This window comes from Callospermophilus lateralis, chromosome 1 (assembly GCF_048772815.1).
Source record: "Callospermophilus lateralis isolate mCalLat2 chromosome 1, mCalLat2.hap1, whole genome shotgun sequence".
In the NCBI taxonomy this organism is placed as follows: Eukaryota; Metazoa; Chordata; class Mammalia; order Rodentia; family Sciuridae; genus Callospermophilus; species Callospermophilus lateralis.
The window spans coordinates 184,861,314-184,888,793 of NC_135305.1; the positions used below are offsets into that span (position 1 = coordinate 184,861,314).

General features: G+C 35.3%; 1 protein-coding gene across 1 annotated transcript in view; it reads left to right on the forward strand.

Annotated features, from left to right (window-relative positions):
* Kcnh8 (potassium voltage-gated channel subfamily H member 8) overlaps positions 1–27,480 on the forward strand; it is a 347,812-nt gene that overhangs the window by 244,162 nt on the left and 76,170 nt on the right. The window contains exon 8 of the mRNA XM_076868474.1: positions 23,114–23,311. Coding sequence (XP_076724589.1) covers positions 23,114–23,311 — 198 coding nt within the window. The remainder of the gene's footprint in view (positions 1–23,113; positions 23,312–27,480) is intronic.

Consider the following 27,480-nt stretch of genomic DNA (forward strand, 5'->3'; position numbering starts at 1 on the left):
TTGCTAAATTGCTCAGAGTCTCACTAAATTGCTGAGACTGGCTTAGAACTCATGATCCTCCTAGCTCAGGCTCCTGAGCTGCTGGGATTACAGGAGTGAGCACCTGGCAAGATTGGATTTTTAAATGCAATCAATAGAAAACTTGAGTTTTTTGAGGCACCTCTATAGGAAACACTTCATCCTATACTCACTCTGCCCGCTCTGATTCAGAACCACAGTGTCCAAGAAAATGGGACAAAGTCCCTATCTTGGTTAGACATTGCTTTAAACATTGCCCTAATGTTCTAGTAGCCTTCCTAATTCTGTTCAGTAATCAGAGAAACATTAACAGGTACAACATGACCATCATAGACCTGGGGGCAAGGAAAGGAAGCGCTAAAATGAAAAGCCATCCATGTTGACTGATAAATAAAAACCCATGGAGAAATAGGAATTTTGAAAAATTACAAAGCTTTGCCAAATAGAATTTAAAATAGGACACATGAATTGTAGAACATCATATAAACTACTATATAAACCCCAGAATATATAGAAAAAGCTAGGAAAAAAGGAAATATCAAAACCACAATGCATGAAATAATGGACCATTAAACATCATGATTTTAAGGAACATTTAATGACCGGAAGAAGCTCAAAATATTTCAAGTATACAACTCAGGAGACATATTTCAATCTAGTATATGATTCACTCTTGGGATAAAAAAGAAATACATGCACATACACACACATGAAGAACTAAAAACAAATTTGATGAAAGAACTAGAAATAAATTTAGCAAGTAGTTGAATTATTTGTAAATATTTTTACATTAAAAAGATAATATTTTGTGTGCATTTGTAGAAAATAAACTTTGCATGGTTTAAGTGCAGTAATATATTCATTATTTAACCTGATATTTATTATAATCTCATGTGTCAGATCATTTCAACCATATTATTAAAAAAATAAACTTGAAAAGTTTGAGAATTTTTTTCTAGAGACATTCTTTTAATTAGGAAATTCAAAATAAGTTTAGAACTAATAGAATAGACACCTCCCAGAAATCATATCTTTTTAACATTTTTCCATTTTACTTAATCTCTATTTTTAAATTCAGTAAAATAAAGCCTGACACCTACTATCCTTTAATTCTCTTTTATTCCCTCTTTGTCTTCTTACTATTCTAAATTTGGTGTATAAGATTTTCTTAGATGCTATTTTTACTACACAAATGTATTAGTAAGCCAATATATGGTAATATTTTTTTCTCATAACTTTTTTATAAATCATCACAAATGGAAGAAGTAGTAGTAATGATCATAATAATAGCAGACACAAATGGACTTTCTCAGAGTAAGGCACTATTCTCGATACTGTAGTTGGATTAAATCATTTCATCCTGCAGTACTTCTGGAAGCCAAATCTTATGATCTCTTTACAGATGAGAAAACTAAGGCAAAGACACTAGTATGGCAACATGTAAATCAGTGGATGTGTAACCGATGTGATTCTGCAATCTGTATACGGGGTAAAAATGGGAGTTCATAACCTACTTGAATCAAAGTGTGAAATATGATATGTCAAGAACTATGCAATGTTTCGAACAACCAACAATAAAAATTTAAAAATAAATAAATAAATAAATAACTTGTCCAACATCACACAGATAGTATGACTTGGAGCTGGGATTTCTTTTTTAAAAAAGATTTATTTTTTCATTCCAATTTGTTACATATGACAGTAGAATGCATTACAAATCATATTACACATATAGAGCACAATTTTTCATATCTCTGATTGTATACAAAGTATATTCACACCATTCATGTCTTCATACATAGGATAATGATGTCCATCTCATTCCACCATCTTTTCTACTCCCATTCCCCTCCCTTCCCCTCTCACCCCTTTTCCCTATCTAGAGTTCATCTAATCCTCCCATGTGGAGATGAGATTTCTATCTCTTACTTTCCGGCTAAATTTTTTAAAAAATATTTATCCATGGTAATGATTGTAAGTCTTAAACATTTATTAACTATTTAAAAGAATTCTATTGCACAATAAGCCAATATACTTAGGCTTTTGTTTGATGTATGCATTTCCACTAAAAGAAAGTTGCTTCGCACTTCTAAATATTACAAGATGTGAGTCATGGGCCATCAAATACAAATTTCACTATGCACACACAAGAGAATTTATTATCTGGGTGAGATAGGTACAGGAGTACTTGCTTGGTCAAAGGGCTTATGCATCTGGGGAATTCACATCTATTAGCAAATTTCTCTCTGAAGTAGTTGTATCAATTTACTAGTTGCTAGTGTTTGTATGTATTCCTTCCCAGATCTTCTCCAGAACACAATTGTTAACATTATTTTTCAAGATGTGAAATCCTGAAATAGTGCCTCGTTCTTCTTCCAATTTCCAATTCCCTGAGTAGGTAGAATATCTTTTCATACATTATTTTAGCCAGTCCTGTTTCTCTTTGATGAATTAAACACTTATTATTGTTTCTTTTACAAACAATTTGCTTAATGCTGTGTATTTTTAATATGGAGTCATTAAAGATTATTATTCAAATTATATTGGACTTTTGAAGTTAACTCAGTGTTATAGATTTCTAATTATATTCATCAATTATTACAGAATTTGGTCTATAGACATATAAAAAACTTTGAACATATAAAAAACTAGAAATTATGTGTGCATTCTGCACAAGTACTTGAACATATGTAAAATTGAGACCCAACAAATATTGAAGAATCACAGGCATGAAATTCAAGTCTATAGACATTATTGCCACTGAATAGCTGTTTATTGCTGTTCCTCTAATGGCACCACCACCACAAGCCAGCTGATAATCTTCTATTTCCTCCTCCTCCTCATATGAAGACAAAATCCACCGCCTTTCTCTCTCTCTCCCACTCTCTTTCTGTCTATATAAATATGTATTATATATATCCTACAAAAATTTCAGTATTTACTATAAACTATACACACACACATATACACATACATTTTTAGTATTTCTAAGTGTTTATAGAAAATGGGCTTGTAAATGCATATGCCAGTTCATAATCTTGCCAGAACCACAGTATCCATTTCTGCCCAAAAAAAATATAACTAAATTCCAGTGTTTTTTTTATTTATTTTGTTGTTGCTTGTTTTTTGTGAAATACAAGAATAGTTATTATCTAGTTCATAAAAGTCTTAATTACTCTAGAATTTGTCTCTATTTGGAGCACCTTAATGGGGGAAAATCATTTAAACTTAAGACCTCAAATTTACAGTCCTTGAAACAGAATTGTTAGGTACCAGAAAAAGAAATTATGCTACTGTTTTGAGAAGAGATCATTAAACTGTTTAATGTATAATTATTTCTTTCTAGCTATTATATCAATCATGGTGATTCTTTGGGAATGTGTGACAATTTCATATACTGCAGAATATATTCATAAGAGACTTTACTTGTAGAGAAAAAATAAAATAGAGGAAATCCACCTTTGAAATTATTGCATTTAAGTCCTACAAAATTTTCACTATAAAATAAATAGACATTGAGTCTCTCAAAGGATTGTAGTTCTGTGAATGCTGAACAACATTAGGAGTTCATTGGATTGGACAAAGGGGAATGAAGGGAATGGAGAGGGGATAGGAATAGGAAAGACAGTAGAATGAATCAGACATAACTTTTGTACGTTCATATATGTTTACACCGCAGTGAAACTGCACATCATGTATAATCACAAGAATGGGATCCTAATTAGAAAAAGTTGTGCTCTGTTTATATATATATATACACTCTACTGTCATGTATATCTAAAAGAACCAAAAAAAAAAAAAAAGAATAAGAAAGAAAAAAAAGGATTGCAATATAAAACCTACCTTGTAGAAGTACCATCTTTTGTTAGAATGCCAAAAGGTAGACAGAAAGAAAGTTTTAAAAAAATTAAAAAGAGAAGTAAGTTTAGTGTAAGTTTATACAAGTAAAAGCTTTTTGAAAAGTTGAGAAGGTGGAAGTAATCCTTCCTGGATCTCTCTGAAAGTGGTATTTGAGTGGCGCCTCAAAAGATGTTAGTTTGAAGGAGATTTCACCAGAAAACATTTTAGGTGAGAAACTCAGTGTGAATAAACGCATGGGAGTAGGAAATCTCACCATGTTTTTGAGGATGGTGAATGGATCCATTTATTTTTCATGCTAGAAAATCGAAGAATAGTTGTGGTTAGAAGATTAAAAAAAAAAAACTTATGGAGCAAAGGAGATTGACGTACACTGGTGCATTAGACCTAGTACTAAATGAAAGGTTGATAAAACTGAGCTCTGGAAGACTTGGACAGTGCAAGTTCCATTTAAGGGACTGGTTCCACCATCTAACTCCAGCACCAATGGAAAAGAAGTGTGGCCACCTCTGCTTTTTCCAGAGGATATGGAATCAGAATATTTTAGCAAATTGCTAATATTTAAGCAGTAGTAAATGATTCAGTAACTGAAAAGCATAGTGGTAAGCATAAAATAAAATATTGGTGGACATAATCACACCTATATGTCATTAATTTACCATCCCAGAGACAGAGGAAATGAAAAAGACAGTTTGAGGTTGTAGCTACAAGGTGAAATATGACCCCTTAGACAAAAAAAAACCAGAGAAGGTGTGACTTGATCAGTTGATTGATACAGTATTTCAGGAATCTTAATCTAGACTCAAGAGGAAGAAGCACAATATCTTCACAATATTTTTCAAACGGTAAACGGTTCTCATTCCAGCTGTACATCCTGATGAAAAGGAACACAGAAGCTGTTCTTGGGTAATTTGGTCTCACATTCTATACACTTGCATTAATGAAAAGTTTTCTTGTGTTTCTTATCCTAATTGTGTGAATGTTTTTATAAAGGGGTTTTGCATTTACAAAGAATTTCCACTGGAACACTTCTCCCCATGTGAGATTTTAACAAATATGAACATAACTCATAGATACATAATAGGAAATAAAAGATAATTAAACATTTTATCTAAACTAATTAGACATCTGGCATAAAAATTTCAATGCCTCTTTTCTCCTTTTTTGACATGTGTGGGTGTTTGCTTTGTATTCAGAATTTTTCCAACTAGCCACCAAGAGAAGAAATAATGAAAATGCGTTTATAGTCTTCAATCCTAAGGAGGTTATTGCCAAAATCTCCTTGATAACATGTCCTTTATCTGGATATAGTCTTTTTCGTTTTCTTTTCTATTTTTTGTTTTTATTTCTCCCATTGAAATTAGTCAGAAAAAATGATTTTTATTGATTTTTTAAAAAAATAAGCGACAGTGGAATGCATTATAATTCTTATTACATGTATATAATTTTTATTTTTATTACATGTGTACAATTCTTCATATCTCTGTTTGTATATAAAGTATATGTTGACACCAATTCGTGTCTTCATACATGTACTTTGGATGATGATGTCCATCACATTCCACCATCAGTGCTAATCCTCTGCCTCCTCCCTTTCCCTCCCACCCCTCTTCCCTATCTAGAATTCATCTATTCCTCCCATGCTCCCCCTCCCTATCCCACTATGAGTCAGCCTCCTTATATCAGAGAAGACATTCGGCATTCATTTTTTGGGGATTGGCTAACTTCACTTAGCATTATCTTCTCCAACACCATCCATTTACCTGCAAATGCCATGATTTTATTCTCTTTTATTGCTGAGTACAATTACATTGGGTATATATGCCACATTTTTTTTTATCCATTCATCCACTGAAGGGCATCTGGGTTGGCTCCACAGTTTAGCTATTGTGAATTGTGCTGCTATAAACATTGATTAATGTGGCTGTGTCCCTGCAGTATGCTGTTTTTAAGTCTTTTGGGTATAAACTGAGGAGAGGAATAGCTGGATCAAATGGTGGTTCCATTCCCAGATTTCCAAGGAATCTCCATACTGCTTTCCCTAATGGCTGCACCAGTTTGCCATCCCACCAACAATGTATGAGGGTGCCTTTTTCCTCACATCCTCACCAACACTTATTGTTGTTTGTCTTCATAATGGCTGCCGTTCTGACTAGAGTGAGATGATATCTTAGGGTAGTTTTGATTTGCATTTCTCTTTAATTCATCAGAAACTCATAACCCAAAACCCCCATTCAATACTTTAAAGAAATTATTTAAGAGCCCCTCACTTTCAAAAATTAGTGGATTCACATTCTACTATATTTGTCTACACCCTTATTCTCAGCCCATGCTCAAATACACAGAGATTAGATACCAGATGATCCACTTAATTGAAACATTAGGGACATAAGTAAAAGCCAACATAAATCTAGTTTTATGTAGCTTTTGACATCTACATTCATTTTCTATTGAGATATTTAAAATTAACCTTTGGCTTGACAGTCCTCTCTGAATCTATGTTTGTTCAGACAACAAAATATTCTGACAGTATTTAGGATCCTGTGTTCTGAAACCTAGCCCCCTTTCTTAACTATCTATATAAATTTATGGGAGCTGCTTGATGAAGAAAGCTAAAACTTTTAAAATAGACAAGATTAGCTTCTTCGCCAGATTGTCATGATTAAATAATGGAAAGTGGTTACTAAATGCTTAGAACATGTTCGCTGCTACTGCTGCCACTCCTACTGTTAATTGTTTTAGCTATATAATCTTTATTATTGACATGCAATATTTTATTAACATGACTCTGACAGCTGATTTTGTTCCTGAGAAACTGTAGGTAACATTTTTACTGAATGGAAGCCAGTACCCCAACTGCCTGCTGTCTCTACTGAAAGCCTGCTGCTGATGGTCAGGGATTACAGGCTTATTTTTAGCAATCTCTCTAGCCTGAAATGGAATTCTGTCAAGGTTGGTTTTTTTGAGTCTGACACAGGAGGAGGGTGGTGTTTCTAATTTTATCATCTTCCCAGAAAAATCATGTTTTAAGAGCTAGCTAATTTCATTAATTTTTAAAATGTACTGGTTTAGACTTACAGGTTGCAAAACTACTCTGTGGCTGAAATGGTGTATTTGGGGATATGTGGTCACCCTATGACCCACTGGGGAAGAACTCAGGAAACAGTTGCAAAGAGTCATTTAGGTCATGGTTCATATCAAGAGCATGTCATTGGGGGGTGAGGGGACTTCAGATTCCAGATTCCTATACAGTGTTTTTTTTTTTTTTTTATGTTTGATACAAAATGTTTGTGCACAGAAAGACAAATATATCTGTTAAAATCTCAAAATAATAACTTAGTGATACATGAAGATTCAGTAGAGTTAGAGATACCTATTTGTATAATCCCGTGTTATGTGGAAGACAACTGAGAATATGTGACTATGGGATCTCTGTTGACAACATGCTTGGTGAATGATGGGAAATGAATCGTGTTTTGGTAGTTATTCTTTACAGATATTGACTGTGTGTGTGAGAGAGAGTGGGGGTATGTGGAAAGACAGAGAAGAGAGAAAAACAAGTAATTCATTGACACGGTCAATTTACAGAATTGGTAGAAAGTGAAATTCTTTTAAATTGGTGAAATAAATACTTTTTATTCTTTAAGAAGGAAAATTACATTTTGGGTGGAAAGCTTTTAACAAAACAATTTCAGCAATATACTCTATTTTCTATGAGTCACTAATTACTTTAGGGAATATCAATTGAACAATTGAAAACCTATTTGTCCAAATACTGCTTTGATTCTGATGAGTATCAGGTGTTTCCATTCTGCCATTTTGAAGCTACTGTTTTAATCCTGTGAATGTTTTGTCCCCACTCTCTTAATCCCTAAGGATATTTCCATTGTGTGTTTAGTAATACAGCCATTCTCATTAGATTAATAATATATTTCTACTCTCATCTAAAGGGTACTGTTTTAGAATTTCACTAAATTAATCTAATTTTTGGATTAGATATTTATACAGATTTTTATATACTCTTTAATTTTATTGAAATTATTGTTTATGAAATCTGTTCTATGTAAATTTCACACCAAAATTTTAATCAATTAAACAATCAATTTAAAAAATTCCACATTGGATACAATGAGTTTTCTTTTGTGATCAAACATTTCTATAAAGTTGAATTTTCTCAATTCAATTTGGCAAAAGCAAATTTTTGTCAAGAAAAATTTTTTCTTCTGTCAATTTTTGATTAATATTAAATTTTTCTCTGTGCAGTTTTAGCTATTGTGAATTTTGTTTTTCTGTTTGTTTGTTTGTTTTTTTCTTTTTCCTTGGTACTGGAGATTGAACTCAGGGGTGCTTAATCACTGAGCAACATCCCCAGCCCTATTTTGTATTAGAGACAGGGTCTCATTGAGTTGCTTAGTGCCCTGCTTTTGCTGAGGCTGGCTTTGAATTCCCATCCTCCTGCCTCAGCCTCCCAAGCCACTAGGATTATAGGCATGCACCACTTCGCCTGTCATTGATATTTGTTTTGTATTGATCATTTTCCTGAGTCTAATTTTTCCTCAATTGAGGTTTGCTGTCTTCAGCGTTCCCAAGGAATACAAAATTTCAATCAGGTCTTTTTGTTTTGTTTTGTTTTGTTTTGTTTGACATACCTTATTTTAAACATGTCTAATTGTATTTGTCTCATTTCTACCTATCTATCCATGCTGGCTGGATAACATAATTAAAATATGTGTTTATTTCTGAGAGCAAAAATATGCTTTGGAACAAGGAACAAAGAACAATGAGTACCACTGATATCTGAGTGGGGTCAATATGTCATTGCTATCAAAATAATGGGGTCACAATATCTTCTGCAGATATTTAGAGACCTCAGTGGAATCAATTTGGAGGCATATGACTTGGCTAAATGACAATGACACCTCCCAGATGACATAATTTTTCATCTCCATCTGCATTCACAAATCACCTTACTACCTGAAGTTCTTAACTGGCATCTGTCCATTTATGCTTATATACCTATTGTATGATTTAAAAAATTGTCAACTCACCTTCCAGTCAGAATGCTAACTTGTTTTTTAACAAAATAGTTATTTGTAACAAAGTGCAAAGATCACAGGAAAGGTGAAAATCAACTGAGGGTCTCACTGAGTTGCTTAGTGCCCTGCTTTTGCTGAGGCTGACTTTGAACTCCCCTCCTCCTGCCTCAGCCTCCTGAGCCACTAGTATTTAAGCAGTAAATATACTAGCTACCATGCCAGATACTTCACAAAAGTATCTTCTTCTATCCTCTCAATAAAGAGTCATTTCAGTTCCATATCTTAGCTAAAGTAGCTGAAACTTACAGAGCTAATATACCTAAATTCAAATCACCAAGTAGTGGTGATGCTGCAGTCCAAGCCATTCTGCAAACCCAAATTCTATGGTATATACAAAGCTGGAGTATCTGTTCTGTGGTCCTTATGATTTAGATAGACATTATTTATCATTCAATAAGTACATATTGAGTGCATACTTGGAGCCTAACACCAAGCTAGGTTTGGTATGAAATTGACAAAAGACATCATAATCCATATCCCCATGCTCATGAAACAATTAGCTATACAGGCAGAAAATCCAGGATTAAAGTGAAGTAAGACCTCCAAGTGATGGTGTTGATTAATTTAGGTAATGGAAATAAAAAAAAATCAATTGCTTATTGAAAAGTGAGAGGGAATGAAAATACCTGTAAATAAAATCTCTTCAGGTGAGAGAATTTTTGCAACTGAAAGAGTCTCAAAATGTTTACAATTGTTCCATCACAGTGATGATTAATAATAATTAGAAATTATTATCCAGATCCCAGCATAAGAGTTGAAAGATAGTAACTTGAAATCTTCAGTACAAACCTCACTGAAGACTGAAGTGTCTCTTCCGCCTCTATATTTGTTAGGCTTTATAGTTAGACTGAATGATCCTAGATAAACCTCAAGAGATTTCTTCAGCAGTTGCTCAAAGCCTCAGTAACTTTTGCCTTATTATTTCTTTTAAAATTCTTTCTAAAATTAAAAAAAATGTTCATTACACTTTGCATTGTGAGTTGTTCTCAAGATAAAGTTGAACAAAATCCCTGACAGTAGGGAGAAATATTCTAAATCTATCCCCATAGTATTTTTGATTTCCCTGCGCACCCACGCACCCACACAAGGAGGGAATGAGTTAACAATATTTCCTGTTAATTTATTCAAAGGCTTAACATTTTTGTCAGGAAGTTGACACTATTTTAAATATTAGTCCTTGATGTAGAAGTATAAACCCTGGTTTTCTTTTGATTGCTGATTTTGATATCTTAGAAGAAAAGGAAAACATTTATACTTGTCAGCTAAACACACTTGACCTGGCTTCCTGCCCTATTCTGCCTTGTGAAAACACAGTCGTGAGAACCAGCTGCCAAAGGCAGAAAGTGCTGAGAGTCCAAAGAAAGACTCAGACAAATGGAAGGTTGCACAAAGGTCAGCTTGTCGGGGACTTGGTGACAGAAGGACATCTTGGGCAACAGCAAGACAGAAAGGTCCCTACACCTTTTAAGCCCTTCCAGACTGCTCCAGCCAGTAGCTCTTAGTTCCATCAACCTTATATTTTATTTACATTTGCGGAGTTGCCTCAACAGATAGTAAGTATTGAAAATCCATCTTCTTGTCTTTATTCCTCACACAGCATCTTTAATGACCATATCTTCTATGGTCACTAAGTATGTTTTGAGTGAATTAGTTAATGAATTAATTAGGGACTATTGGACTTGAAAACAAGGAAGATCATATTTTAATCTCCTGGTTCAACAGAGGCCTCTCTTCAGGATGGATGGAAGGAAAAGCAAAGGGAATTAATCTGAATGAACACTTGGCTGGGAACTGAATGTGACAACACAGAATCAGAAATCAAGTCTTGTTGTGAAGGGAAAATTGCTAAGGGAAAAAAAATTGAATGTGTTCAGTTCTGGGACAAAACATCAAAGATAGACTTTGCCAACCTGCAGAGAATGCTCAGAAAAGGAAAGCCAAGCACAGGAGGTAGTGTCATTTGACCTCGCAAAGCCTGATCTTATAGAAGGGATGAGGTTAGGCTGAGATGTTGACAACTGTATCCTTAATCCCTGGAAATGCTGAATGAGATGTATGTTTCCCAGAAATTGAACTGACAGGTCCTGAAGGATACCACACCATATTCTTCCGAATTGGTAGGGCAAGACTTAAGCAAAGGAGCCAAAACAATTGTGTTGGCTTGTGTGGTTTTTATGTCTGCAGTCCTCTAGGCAGTTATGCAAACTGGGACCCCAAATGTTCACTACATCAGAAAGAATATTTTGAAATCAAAATTATCTCAAAATGGATCAACACCTGTAAGGTGTGAAGTATGTTTGGTCTTACCATAGGTGGTCAGAGGCTAGATGTCTTTTAATTCAGTGTTGTAAGTTAAACACTTGAGTGGATGACTTCCGGGTTCCCCGTGAGCCCCGTGATTGAGTGAAATGGTCATAAACAAGGGGAGGTTGAGCACACAAAGCTGACCTTGCTTCCCGACAACTAGCCCCTCTGATACCATCCTCCTCCTTGCCTACTTTTAAGTCAAACACATTTTTGTTTTTGATCCTTTGGCTTTTGTTCTCCAACTAATGAATATTTTCTTCATTTCCACCCACTTTCATAGACCTTCTTTCTCCTTCATGATCCTTGGTAAAGTATCTCTTTCTTCTTTCTCCAGAAGCCTTTCCATTTCCCTTTTTTCTTGAGATGGTGACTCAGAAACATCTATGGTTTTGAAATAATGGAAGGTTTCATTTTCTATAGGATCATGAGTGTCAAAAGGCAAAGGACTCAAGAGTCCAATGGACATGGCTAGTAACAAAGATATAAAACTTGCTGCAATGAAGTCATCATTTTCAAAGCAAGATGGGCCCACAGAGGTTATTTTAGGGGTTTGGAGCTAGATATGAACTAGTCATGTCCTTTATATTCTTAAAAGGCACTGGCTCATCATTCTGGAAGTGCTTTTAAAAAGCCACTGTCAACCATGATTAGGATGCATTTTAAACTATATATTCTGCTGTGGTTCCATTGTGAGTTAAATCCGATTTTGTATGCCAGGCTGGGAACTAAACCACCTTTTATCCTTGTTGCCACTGTTTTAAATCCATTAAAAAGACATTATGGTTGCCAAATAATGGATTTGTAAACAGACAGTTGGAATCTGTAAGTGAAATTAGAAGTCAGATGCCAATGGGTAGAATGGTTAAAAGGTGATTTGAAGTGCTTAATTTATCTGATATTCTTAATAAGGTCAAAGAAATTATATAAGAAAGTGGGTTCACATAAAAAACAAAAATCATGAGGTCTTTAATTTCTCTGCAGCATGGGTGTGACCTACATAAAGTCTCTTGCAAAGTCCACAAAAGAGTAACCAAAGAATTCTATTCCTGGAAGATTAAGCATTGGGAAGTTGTTAGGAGTTCATTCTGTGGTTCTAGAAAACTCTTCTTTCACTCAAGTCTGCACATACAAAGCACTTATAGCAATTCCCGCCAACAGCCTTTGCACTGATGGAGTTTCAGGGTGAAGGAGAGAGACCTCACAAAAGTTTCCATATTCAAAATAAAAGTAACAGAAGTTCCACAGACCACATGTCCCAGATGGAGGTGATAGCAAACAGGAAGAAGAAAGCAAGAGAAACTTGTTGGATGGGAAGATTAGTTGCAGAGAAAAATCCACTGGAGTAGCCATTTCTATGGAAGAGAGGAAGTCAATCAAGAATTCACTCATAAAACTTCAACTGATGAAGGATCCAGAGGTATACTAAACAATACAATTATTTTCAATTCAGACAAACCCAGATTCAAAACCCAGTCCATCTCCCCAACAGATACGAACTTTGGTCACATTTTGTTTTAACCTTCTTAAGTAACAACATTTAATATTAACATTTCAGGTTTGTAATACTTAGCTTTTAGAGTTGTAAGAAATCAAACATCTTTAAGATTATATTAAATATCACATAATCACCTTAGTGGATCAGTGCATTATCTCCAACTATGAATGCACAAATGAGAACATTACAATAGACTACTTTTATCATAAAAAATCAAGTAGAGGAACAGCAAAGCAAATTAATGCCAGAAATATTCTGTGTAGTTTCCATTCAATGTCTTCACTACCTCATTAATGGAAAGTGTCATAAAGTAAATATGAATGGTGGAAGATACTTGATTTGAAGAATCACACACTTGTGTGCATAGTTTTCTACTTACGAAATCAGAGTGCTGGAATAATATTTTATCCAGGTTTTTAATAATGAAGGTAATGAGGTTTTTGTTTTGTTTTGTTTTTTGCTAGACTTTCTTTTTTAAATCTCCCATATCCTTTGTAGTTCTACAGATAATTTTTTGCTAACAAAAAATCCTAAAGGTCCCACTCAGGAATCGAGGGGCTTGGCATCAGACCCAGATTTGCATCTATCCCATCTCGTCTCCCTTCTGAACTGTGTAAGTGTTCATGGACCAGTTGGTATTTTCTAATTGGGAATTATTTAATTTAATTTATTCAATTAATTTCTAGGGAGGTTACTGGGTATTTAACCCAGGGGTGCTCAACTGCTGAGCCACATCCCCAAACCAATGAAGATATTTTTAAGTCAGTATAATTCAGTTAAACAGAAAGCCTCTTTTCTTTAAAACAATAGTAACAACAATAATAGCTTTATATTGAGTGTCAACCATGTGTAATACTGTACTGTGCTAAGCACTTGGTGAGAATCTTCTCAGTGAACCTCACAAGAGCCCATGAAGTGAGTTACTATCATATTCTCCACTTTAGAGAGATTAACACACACACACACATACACAACTTTCCCAACACAATACAAAGAGTAAGTGGCAGAACTAAGACATGAAAATGTTGGACAACATAATTCCAAGATAAGATTTCCTATGTGATTTTATAGGCTGCCTTATTCACCTTCTAGGCTCTCGAGGTTTACCACAGTACCAGATTCTGACACCTGCCTCCAGATTTTCCTGTTATTTCTTGTCTCTCTGTGTTGTCTCTTTGCACTCAATCTTCTCATTTTGAAAAATTTCCTTGCCACTCTGTAAGTCCCTCTGACATAACTCCATTCCCATGTTTATATCAAGGCCACTCAGTCACCCACTGGCTCAAAACTTTTTTTCTGAATATTCATGAATACTCCTACTATATATTGTATTTCACACCCCATCAAGACATCAAACAAAGTTAGTTATATGTTTTTAAATGCATTACCAGATATATGAGTCAGAATCTGCTTTTCTAAAGGAGAACGAAGGCCGAAACCTCAAAGTTGCTATTTCATTTTGAGACTGGGCCATTTCCTAGGAACCTAAAGAAAAGACCTTTAGACTAGTATCAATACTAAGATAAGACACATAAAGTCCTGAGGACTCTTTTCCACCATAGTTGTATACAACATTCAAGCATATTATGTGGCCTAATTTACTTTAGAGTTACTTTTATAATCAAGATGTTATAAAACATATCTTCCTCTACTGCACTTGGAAGAAATGTAATTAGAACTTCTTTTAAGCTTTAAAAAAACAAGGTTGACTTGATTCTTTTTCAGTGGATGACAAAGCCCTATCCTTTTAAGTTAAATTGCTACCAAGCAACTGCTAAGGACAGTTCAGAAGTGGTTTGCAAATCTGAGGCATGTCAGTGTATTTTTCTCCTCTAATTTTGTACCTAAGTCTTTAAGAGAAAAAAAGAGGTCAAGGAGGAAATTTGGAGCAGATAATGAACATAAACTTTAGCATATTAATAATATAATAAAATGATATGGCTGGTTTCAATTATTTTTATCCCAAATTGTCTTCCTAAAACATGCTTGTGTCCTATTACAGATATAAGTAATGAGAACTTTGGATTAATGTTTTCTCACTGAGTGAAATGTTATCTTTGTGAATGAGCCTTTGAGCTCAGACATAAATGTAAGTCCCAGAAACTCATTTACGCCACAAGAAACACTAGAGAAATTATCTGTGGAAGAAATGCCTATATTGGGCACAGATCTGAAAGCATCGTAAATTGCACATATTTTATGTAAGAAGGTTACATGCAAACAGTTCATAGTTTATGTTCTTCCAATTTAACCATGAGCCTCATCTTCGTTACAATTTCCTCTATTTTTCGTTGAGATTTGAGAGGCATTTGGAAGTGCCCTAGTTAGCTGGAAACAGATGGCCTATTCTGCTTCTTCCTAGGATCAATCAGAAAGCTCTCCAGTCGCTGCTCAACCGTGGTTTCACATTGTTTGACATTTTTCATTCTTTCTAGGGTTCTGTGCATGTGTGTGTATGTGCGCGCATGTGATGATGGTTTATTTTGGCAGTTTAATCCTTGCTGAAGTAAAATGCTATACCTCAGTCATCAATATCCAGGACTCTTGTCCACATTTTTCAAATTTAAAGTAAATGTAGAGAAATGACAAATTCTGGATTAGTGTTAACATAAGTGGTACTTTTTTCTTGACAATACTAACAGCACATAATGTTTATTGCTCCGAAAGATCGATCACCAGTGGAACTAGGGCAGACATGGTACATGCATCAAAATGTGAAAACCTTCCATATTTATCCCATCAATATTTGCTGATAATCTTCAAACAAATAATTAAAAACAAATGAAAAAGGAATTGACTGTCACTAGTTCCTACACAGCATTTGTATTAAAAAGAAGCAGTCAGCCATTTGTGAAGAAACATTACAGAATCTTCATAAAATCTAGGACCAGAAAGAGAACCTAGAGATTACTCAATTCTATCACCTCACATTCAAGTGTGAGAAATAGAAGATCAGAACAATTCATTGATACATAAAGGATCACACAGCTATTTAATTAGTAATAAGACCAAGCATGGGATCTAAATATCTTGACTCATTCCACTTGATACTATTTTATGATCAATCATTATTGTTTCTGTCTTTTACTTCAAAAGTAGACCACATTGACAATGTGAAATACTCCTTGGTTTATGAGGATGACAGTGTGAGATTAGCAAAGCCCAAAGTAAATGACCACTTTCCTTTCAAATTGGAACCTCAAATGTATGGATGCCTTCTTAGTGGAATCAACAAATCAATGTCAAATGCTACCACATTTATGTCCTGAATTATCCTTGATCACATCTCATAAAATGGGGATGGGGTAGATGGTGGGAATGAGTTTTGAAGAACAAGGCAGAATAAGTCCTTGATTATGATTCTTAAATTACAATGTGAAAAGCCCATAGTTAATATTAATGCACTGATATTAATTTCACAATTTTGACAAATGTACAGTTGTGATTTAAGATATTAAAATTGGGGGAAAATGTACCCTACACAGGGACTCTCTGTACTCTTTGCTACTTATGTGTACTTCTAAAAGTATTTACAAACAAAAAATTTGTTAAAGCAAAAAGAAAAAAAAAACCAAAATATTATAATGACAGGCTCTAGGTGAACCTTCAAGAATCATGACAAGTGTGTTTCTTAGTGATGATGTTTCTTACCCATGCAGTGGAGTACAGATATTTTACGAGACAATGCAAATGAAATCTCTAACTTATCTCTTGTATTTACTCCTATTAAGTGTCGGTACCAATAAATGCTGGTACATTTTGATGCATGTACCATGTCTGCCCTGGTTCCACTGGTAATCGATCCTTCAGAGCAAGAAACATTATGTGCTGTCAAGAAAAATGTACCACTTATGCTATCACTAGTTCAGAATTTGTCATTTCTCTAAGTATTTCTCACTCCCACCATCTCCCCGCTCCCCATTTTATGAGATGTGGTCAAGGATAATTCAGGACAGAAAGGCAGAAATCTCTGGTAGCATTTGACATTGATTTGTTGATTCCACTAAGAAGGCATCCATACATTTGCCTTCACAAATGCTGTGGGTGTCGATAACCACCACCACAGTCCCCCATACAGATACACACAAACACACCCAACCGTACACACACTCAGACTTCTAACACTTTTCAATCACCTCTGCAACCGGGCATTCCCATGCTTCAGCCCTAGGTATAAAAGCTGAAGAGAAGGAGCTCTCATGTTGTGCCCCCTCTGTACTCATTTTCTCCCAACGCTCTGCCTCCCTCAGCCAGCCACCTGCTGTCTTATGAATCACAAGAAGCACAGTGTTTTTCCACCTCTCATCCTAATGACGTCCAAGAGGATTAAGTGGGTCTTCAGAAGTAAGGAGGGAGTATAATCAAACATCAACTCTAGCACAGTATTTTCTGTGCTTGAAATTTGTACTTGAACTCTCTTGATCACAGTTAAAGTAACATTCCGATTCTAAATACCAAGTTAGGCTGGGTTTATACTGTGGATCATATTTAGATAATTTCATCTATTTTCTATAACATTACATCATGCTTTGGGGAGACATTCTCCCACTCAAAGTAAAAAGTAAGCCCTAAGAATGCAAACTTACTTAATAATGATTTCAACACAGCACAATCTAAGACAATAATTTAAAATAGCCTATTATAGGGCATGATGATTCTACATAGTTACATAGTTGTACTATGTGCTACTCTACACAGTAATAAACTATATACTTCATAAAAATGTAAATAATATAAACAAACTGCAAATTTGAAAATTGCTAAGACAGTAGATCTTAAATATTTTTGCCACTAAAAAAAAAATAACTGTAAGTTGATTGATATCTTAATTAGCTTGATTATGGTGATGCGTGTATCAAAACATCATGTAGCACATTATAAATATACACAATTTCATTTGTCAATTATAGCCCAATAAAGCTGAAAATAAAGTAAAATAAGTCAGTACCTACTTCAAAGACCACTAGAGGAAAAGTGAGATAAAATTATCACTTTATTTAGTATAGCAGAAAGAACAAGGATATTTAAGTTAGAAAGTTATGAAATCTGTGTTTCAGATCTGATACTAACTTGAAAAATAAAGAAAATTGCTCAACTTGTCTGTCCCTTTCCTAAGGTAGAATTGTTGTAGGAACTGGAAAAATAATGTCATGTGAAATTTTAGCTAAGAACTTGGTATCCAGTAATGTTGGCTGCTGTCATAAATTTTGGTGCTCCACTCTGGCCCCTTAGCCTGTGAGATTTGATTCCGTAGGTTCTAGTTGCCTGAGGCTTTTTCAAAGCTCCTCTGCTAGTCGGCAAGGTACTGCTGAAGAACTAAAACTCTCCAAAGCAGACCTCAACTAATGATGGATAATGGTATCCTTCCCTAAGCTAAGAGGGCAACAATTTCTACATTGGTTGAGACATTTCCCAATGTTATTAAGTTCCAGTTCACTATAGTGCTAATTTTCCTGATGATGCCTACTTTGTTGTCTTCCTTCCCTTCTCTGTCCCTTTCCTGCTATTTCCTAAAGATGTTTGCTGGACCAAACAGAAGACAGATTTGGGCTAGAATCCCAACACTGCCGTTTTAAACAAGTCATTTAACATCTCTGAGCTTTAGTTTTCTGATCTTTTGGACAGATATAATAATTCCTAAGTTGTCATGATCACTAATGAAATAATGAATCAGAATGCAGGTGGTCATTGTACCAGTTCCACAAATTGGTGCATGTAAATGAGACAGAAAAATGTGCCACCCCAGCAGAGTCTGAAGTACAGATAGCTGTCAGTGAAATAGAAATCAGATGCTAACCTACTAACAGGAAAACCCTCGCCTGGGCTCCGTTCTTGCTAACTCCCATTACAACATGGTTTATTCCTAACTAGAACATGACTTTGAATTAAAAGAATTATGAGTTGCTAATTCCTCCTCCCCTTTCTCTCCCTATAGGCACACATTTAAACACACGTCTAAATCTGATTTAACAAGCTTGTATTTTATTGAGTCACTTTTCATTTTTACTGAATTATCTTATATAACCAAAGAGATTCAGTCTGGGTTTTCCTTAAATTTCATATTTTTATTCCTAGCCTAAAATACCTATTAACTTACCAAATGCTAATGTAAATCAAACTTTCCAGGAATGCATCTGTTGTAGAAAACAGGTCACACCTGTACAAATTGTGAATGCACAATATAATTAGTAGAACTGTGTATGTTTTTGTACAAAACCCTAGAGAATAAAATAATAAGAAATTCCTTTTTAGTGTTAAATGTGTGTATTTGAGCAAAACACTGGGCCCATAGTCAGTATGCACTGATAAATACACATAATGAATTATCAGGAGAATCATCTACTTTTCTAGGTATGCTCATTCAGAGTCATTCTCTCTTTGAGATTTATTTCACAAATCTCTGTTCATGTAATCTTAATCCATTTTAGTAACAACAGCATTATTGTGGGATCTCTTGTTTTTATCATGTGCCAGTGTTTGCAGCATATTTAGATTCTACTGCATGTTCTGTGTGCTTTTTCCTTCAAAATGTACTTTAAAAAAAAAAAAAAATGAGCAGAAGCAGACAGACTGTTCCAGGACATCCCTTCCTTTAGAGACATGAGTTCCTCCAGCTTAAAAAAACACTAGATTCCAAATTGGTTAAATTGCTTCTTCTGTACAGTGAAGGGACATGTTGTCTGACTACAGTGGAACATGTGCTCTCAATTCTGACGAGCTGTTCTGTGAAGAAGTTTTATTTAGCCTGCATAGCCAATCCCCGGATTTGTGGGTGTTACCTCCTTTCCAAGTTACCAGTTTTTTTCATGATCATTATTACTTCTGCTCTGTCAGCTGTAACACAGTTTAGTAGCAACCCTTTTTAGCAAACAAGATGTTTCTCAAAATAGATGGAACAGTTGGCCAGACAGAAAAGAGATACAGTATCAACAAGAAGTAGGTCTGTTGTTCATCTGTGTGTTGCTCCCTGGACCCCTCTGAGAGGCAATCTCACACATATGTCAAGGAACTGGCATCGAGTGAGGTTATCATCTCTTATCCTAACATAAATTTATACCCTATTTTATTTAGAAAATCAATTGATATGAAAACTGATTTGGTCCAGAGAATACTTACATGTTTCATTTTTTTTGTTCAAATTAAGACTCTTAAGCAAATGTACTAGCTAGCTTTTTTACTTTTTTCATGAGATAACTAGGAATTCCATAATTAAATAAGTGCTTTAATTCAACTAAACATGAACAAATGGGTCCAGTTGTGTGTATATTCATGTTCTGACTGTGTAGCAGAGCCAGCTGAGAAGAAGCAGGAGCTTTAGGGTGGATTTTTTTTTGTTTTTTGTTTTTTTCCCCTATGCATCAACTAAAATAAAAATTAGGTCATGCAGTATTTACTCTCAGGGCAAAGTGACATTTTTCAGCTGCTTAGATTTCCCTATTATTAGCAGAAATGACCAATGTGGAACAAAGGGACAAGCCCCTTTAATCACTTATTTGTCATGCAGAGATGATATGACATTCCTTTCAGAGCACAACTGGGATGACTCCTGAAAAACAGACAGCCCATCAGTTACCCAACATCTCATTGTTGTCCATACTCAACAATGCTCAGATGCCCATGAGAGCACTGTTCTGCAGCAGTCTTCCTCCTGAACATGTTGAAGAATACAGATGTCATCCCTGCTTCCTGATTTTACCAATGTGTCTTGAATGTCTTCCCACAGAGCACAGAAGTCTAACAAAGTGTTCCAGTGCACACCTGCTTTGCTTTTGTGATATCTCTTTCTTTTTAAATAAGTTATCTTTATTTCTATATCATTTTTTTCTGTAAGAGATTAAGCTAAGTTTTACCAAGTCATACTTTATTACCTCTTCCTCCTTCCCATCACTTAAAATTCTAGAACAGAGTTTTTAATCTAGGTCCTTGGACTAGGCATGTTTGAAAGAGCTCTAGGAAGCCATGGACCAGTTGAAAATTTGTCCAGAAGTGTGTGTGTGTGTGTGTGTGTGTGTGTGTGTGTGTGTGTGTCTCCCCAGGCACACATTGTTCTGAGAAGAGAAGTCACAACTTTCTTTAGATTCACAACTCTCCAAATTTAAGAACTACTGTCTGCTGGATCTTCTTCCTGAATCTATAAGTTAGGAAATGCTCAATTATATCACATGCCACTACAGTGTTCTACCTAATAAATTTTGTCACCACTTTCCTTTTTTCCATTACCGTTCATTTCTGGCTTCATATTTTCTCTTACCTGTCTGAATTTTGTGATGGTATGTTCCAATTTAAGTAACAAAAGAAGGCAACAACAATGATAGTGTACCCCAAATCTCTGCCAGTAGCAGTGGTTGGCATTTTCTTCACATGGCATCTCATTTAATGCTGGTGCAACCTTACAAGTTAGAATCTCTATTTTTAAAAATGAGAAAACAAACTTAAAGAGGTTTGTGATTCCTACAACATATAGATAGCAGAGTGTAGACATAAATCTGGGTTTGCATCTAGCACTTATACCTTCCATGAAACTTTTCTAGATAGGGTGAATAGCTGCAAACTATTAATGGGATCATCTTTTATAGCATAAAGTTTTTACATTTTATTATCATTTCCTATCATCAAAAATGTTCTTGTTATATTCTGTGTATAAATCCAATACAAATTTACAATGTCCATGTGTTTTTATCTGCATAAGTGTTATCATCTAATCTCACACCATCATAAAGATAAGAACCATTTATCTATTCATGAATGCATTTGCTTTTTAAAATAACACTTATTAAATTCTATTATTGTCGGGCGTTTGCTAAGTTCTAGAGTATAGTGAATCTAAGTCCTCCTTTCACATTGGCTTTTACTGGGGAGCTTTTAAACCATACCAATACCTGGACATGGCAGCAGAAATTCTGACTTAATTAATTGAGGTGGAGCCTGGGCATTGTGTTTTTAAGATTTCCATCTGCAGCCAGCTTGAGAACCACTGTTATGGAGTGGTACTTCTTCAAAGTGTGGTCCAGCAGCAGCAGCAGCAGTAGCATCATTTGGGAACTTGTTACAAAAGCAATTTCTCAGCCTTTTCCCCAGCCTCCCCACTTACTGTACCAGGAATGCCAGGGATGGGGCCTGGCAATCTGTTTAACAAGCCCTCTAGATGTTTCTGATGCAAACAAAAAGTTAGGAAACGCTTCTCTAGAGACAGGGTGAACTGGGCACAGTACTCACCACTGAGCATTTCTCCTGGGTCTCAGGGAACACTCAGCTGCTTCAAATTTGCATTTTAATTACCCAGCACAGTTCCATAGTCTAAAACTTTAAAGTATTATTACTGCTTAAAAAATGTTAAGTTTTTCCATCTCTTCCTTGACAGTCATTTAGTGAAATGTTTATAAGAAAGTGGTGGTTTGTGAATAATATCCATTAACCAGTGTTATGAACCTTACTTCCATATTACATAGAGAGACACCGAGAAGTATAAAATATTATAATTATAAAATATAAAATCTTAAAAGGCAAATATTTTCAATAAAGGATTTTAATGTAAGTCATTGTGTTGTGTTAGCACTTTAGATAATGCTGTTGTTAATATTGTATTGACTATTCTCTCTTTATTAATATATATTTTTAATAAATTATCACAATATAATTGATATACAGTAGGCATTTAAAGCATTTAACCTGGTAAAATTTGACACATGTACACAAGTGTAAAACGACTGAGTGGGCATCAAGTTCCATTACAGGCAAGTTTCCCCCCAGCCAGAAATGCAAAATGAGGTTGCAGAGACTCTTCCCGAATGAGGAACCATAAGCTGGGGTTCATAAAGCCACTAAATATCAGTCCAAATGAATGGGGAAAATGGGGAAGGGTCTTATAGAATAGAAACAAAGCCCACCTCACCCTGTGAACTTTAAACTCTCATGGTTCCTGTTATTTATCACCATGTAGATTTTAAAATAGGCAACCCCTTTATTTCTTAAAATTTCCATTGAAAGGAGCTTAATGGGGCTAGTGAAATTCACAGTACCATTGCAGAGAGTAGCCGTCCCTAATTCAAGCTCTGCAGGTAGTTTCTTGCTGTAAGGTAACCCATTTAGCTTTGGCCACCAGTCCATTCTCAAATGTGTATTTCTCTGCAGTGTGTATTATACAGAACAGTGTGCATAAAAAATAATGTCTTTGTTTTTCATAGCAATAAAATCTGATACCTTGCCTTAATTTCCTTTTAACTTTCTTTCATGTTTTCCTAGAGCAAATTATTCTGTCCCTGTGTATCATTACACAGACATTGGCTAATGCCAAGATTTACTTTTCAATCTGAAATTTTTATTCTTTTCCTTATTGCAGGTTGGCTCCATGAGTTGGGAAAGAGACTGGAATCTCCCTACTATGGCAACAATACCTTGGGGGGCCCGTCCATCCGAAGTGCCTATATCGCCGCTCTGTACTTCACTCTTAGCAGCCTCACCAGCGTGGGATTTGGGAACGTCTCTGCTAACACAGATGCAGAGAAGATCTTCTCCATCTGCACCATGCTGATTGGTGGTAAGGGAACTCCTTCTTTCAGACCAAGAAAAGGAATGTGTGTCTGCCAAACATTCTGCTTGCTCTGTCCTGAAACACAATGGAGAAAAATTGGTCAAATTTGAAAGATTCTAAAAGCACTAATTAGGAAATCAGTGACAAACCTTATAATGCACATATAAATTAACAATGAAAGCCTGTGATGTTAATGAATTTCATTTTCTGGACAAATAAATAAGCACCTGATGGTTGATTTTGAAAGGTCAAGCATGTCTTAAAATGCTGTTTAACTCCTGTGTTTGGGAGTGACGTGAGTCTGAATTTGCTGGGGAATATTTGAAACTTTATTCTGTGGTCCCAAATAGGTCAATGTTTTCAAATTTTGTTAATACTAATGTAGTAAGTTAAGAATGTTTGCTAGCTCATTTGATTAAAAATAAAAACCAATTTTTCACCAATTGTAATAATATTATTGCACCAATGTAATAATAAGTAGTTAAAATGTATTAATCACATTCTCTGAGCTAAATGCTTTAGTGCAATATCATAAGCAATTCTTAAGGTGAATTTTGGGGTTTGACATTATTATCCTATTTAATAAAAAACAAGTATTACTGTTTTCTCTAAGCCTCAGACCACTCTTTCGTACTCTTCTTTGCCGGCTAACTTTATTGACTTCTGCCAATACATGGCACCAGAGGGAGACTGGCAGGCAGGAGGAGGGGAGAAGGCAGGCTGCTTCTGCTGTCCAGGCTTTGCAACTGTGGAGGCAGCCCGCCTCAGTGGCTTTTAGCTCTAAGACTCTTAGACACTCCTAGAGCCAGCCTCCTTGGGCCTCCTCAGAAATCCCAGCATCAACTGGGGGTACCAGCACCCCAAAGTCAGAGCCATGGCTTCTTGAGGCTCTTCATAATTCCTCCTCTGAGCATTTATGTCACTTCTTTCCTTTCTGGATCCAGCTCTTAGGTTAGCCACACCTCTTCATTTATTATATATCTGCTGTACCTTTATGCTCCCTTTTGGCTCATTCTGCCCTCCAATGCCAGGGAAACAACTCTTCATAAAAATGTCCTCTACTGAAATACTTAGCGTGATTTCTCTTTTGTGAACCTCCTAACCAATGAAGGATAGATACTATTATTATCCACCTTTTTCAAATGACTAGTCTAAAGCTTTGGAAATTAAAGTAACTTCCCCAACACCACACAACCATTAAGAGGCAACATTTGAACCCTGTTGAATGCATCTCTCTTTAAAACATAGAAGGAAATTTTGCTGAATAAAAAGACTGCTGTCACGAAGCAGGAGTGAACATGAACATTTACCTGGATTAGACATTGCTCGTAGACTAGAATTCTGTTAGTATTTTCTGACCCAAACTATTGCTTCAGAAGACTGTGCCACATTCTCTAATTGGCTTTCATTCCAGATATCAGATAGAGTTTTGAACCTTATAGTAGAAAATGTGATATGGAGCAGTATGGGGGACTCAAGAGATTCATCATTTAGCACACAGTGAAATCAAAGTGTAAAACCAAACCTGCCCTCAAGGAGCTGATAAGCCAGTTTGGAGGAGATAGGATGAAACATCTGGAAAGAATTTGGAGGATACTGGACAGTAGATAATAAGTGCCAAATCAGGAAGTTCAGAAGCAGTGAGTAGGAGAGCCAGGATAGGGAGCATTTCTTGGAAAGGCAGTGTTTGCGGCAGAGTTGCTGAAGTAGCATGCTGGGACTGCAGCAATTTAACAGGCTCTTGGCTGATGTCAAGCAGTCACAGCCTAGGGAGCAGAGAACAAGAATTCTTATTTTCTGAAGAGCTACACTGTGCCAGACCCTGTGGTGGCTATTTCATATCCAGTGTTATGACTTATATAATTTCCACTCTCCTTGATGGCCCATCTTTCTGCTTAGCAAAATGACAAGCATTTTGCAAATAAACACCGTTTATACTTATTTAATATTTGCCTGTGTTTCTTCTACTCCTGATGGAAATGTTGGGAAAGGCTCAAATGCTCAAGACTTAAGCCTCCTAATTTAATATTTGAAAAGTCTTTTAAATAAATGAGCTTATTCTCTAGTGATCCGCCTACTACATTGCGAGTGCTCCTCCATCAGAAATTGTTAAAGCATAAGCTATTTCCTGCTGTTCACTAAAGGTAGGAGCTACACCAGTCACAAGGCCCAAAGGCACAGGAAATAATCTGATAATGTCTCTTTGTCAGTTCTTTGTTAAATGTTTATTGAGCAAATTCCCTGGGATAAAATCCTGGTACAGTGCTCATGGATAAGTGGTATTAAAACTTTAGGTGACTTCAGCAGCACTCTGCTTTTGAATGTTACATGGCATCTAAGAGACTTGACTTTACTGGTTAAAACTCTCTAAATTTGTATTTAGGCTAAGACAAATGATGCCTGTGTTTTAGTATTTCCTAATTCACTAATTACCTGTGTAACATGGAGAGCTAATCATAAAAGCATGTGATATTGAGCACTTTGTTCATTTAATTCTCATAATATTATAAGATGAAAATTATTAATACCCCAACCTAGACATAAGACCCCAGAGGTTTAGTGAGTTTAAATGTCAGGACTCCCTGGCAAAGTTATTGTAAAATATCCATTTCATTATATACTAGAAATTAATTTTATTTATTTAATATTTATAAATATATGCAAATAATTTATTTTTAAAAAAAGAAATTAAACATATGTTACTATGGACTTAAGTCTAGAATATCGCATTAAGAATCCCCACACAAGGCAGATGAAGTTGCTAATGGTAAGAATGCAATAGCTACTACAAATAGGCAGTAGCAATATTATCTGTCAGAATCCCAGATAGTTAACTAGGGCAAAGGTACATAGAAGCTGGGTGAAGAAAAATGGCAGGGAAAAAAAAAATTGGACCAATCTGGGAAGACTCTGGGAGCCTGAAGAATTTCCTCAGGAGTTCCACAGTTTTATTTATCCTTCATATATATTAAACTTCCACTTGAAGATACTATTTAAGCTTCCATCTAAGCATCTGTAATTATGGACTGTGAAACCACTGATACATGGGATGAATATTTCAAACTGTAAAAGAGATTAAGCAAAAATAATTTTAAAATTCTCACCTAGAAAACTGTATATGGACTTTGAGAACATGCATAACAAAGAATTCTAAAAGCTTCAGATAACAATTAGAATAAGTGAATTTAGTGAGTTAATATATATAAGATCCATATATAAAAATCAATTTTATGCATGTAGACTGGTGACAACTAATTAGAAAAAATGAAATGTAAAAAAGCAATTGCAAAAGCATCCAATATGGACAAATAAATTTAATTAGTACAGTACAACACTTCTACACAGAAAACTTAAAAAAAAAAAAAACAGGGAGAAAATTTACAATTTGTTTTTTAAATAATGGAAAGATACACAATGGAATGGTAATGGTTGGTGATGATGGACTTGGTATTGTAAGGATATAAGTTTTGCCCAAACTAATGAAAAATTCAATGTAATCCCAATAAAAAATCCCAATAGATTTTTGTTTGGGTGCATGTGAGTTATGTGTGTTTGAAAACTGATGAGCTGTTTGCAAAAGCTAGTGCAAATGAAAAGAGCTAAAACTAATAGAAATAACCATGAAAAGCAAAGAAAAAAAAAGATTTGCACTACAAATATCAAGATGTATTAGAAAGTTATGGCAGTTAAGGAAATGTGGTGTTGGCTGCAGAATAGATGGATAGGTCAAAAAAAATGGACTAGAGTTCAGGAACGCCCACACATTTACAGCCACTTTATTTATGACATGGGTGGCACTGTAGTGCAAAGGGAGAACTGGTAGCAGTTTTAAATTATTGAAACTGGCAGCAGTTTCAATAAATGTTGCTGGGTCAAACATGTATCCATGAGTTGAAAAACAATCTTGATGCCTCTTACAACTGTACAAATTAGTTCTGAATGAATTCTGATATAAACATGAAAAATAGAATAATAAAGCTGCCCAAAGGGGAATTCAAGAGCATGTTGTCATGACCTTAGATTTAGCAAAAATTTTCTAGATATGACATGAGTTCCCTAAAAGAATGATAAATCAAACTGCAGAACTTCTCTTTATCAAAAGACAGAGCAAGAAGAGCTGAGCTACAAGGTAGGAGAAAATAGTCACAAACATTTATCTGACAAAGAACTCTTAT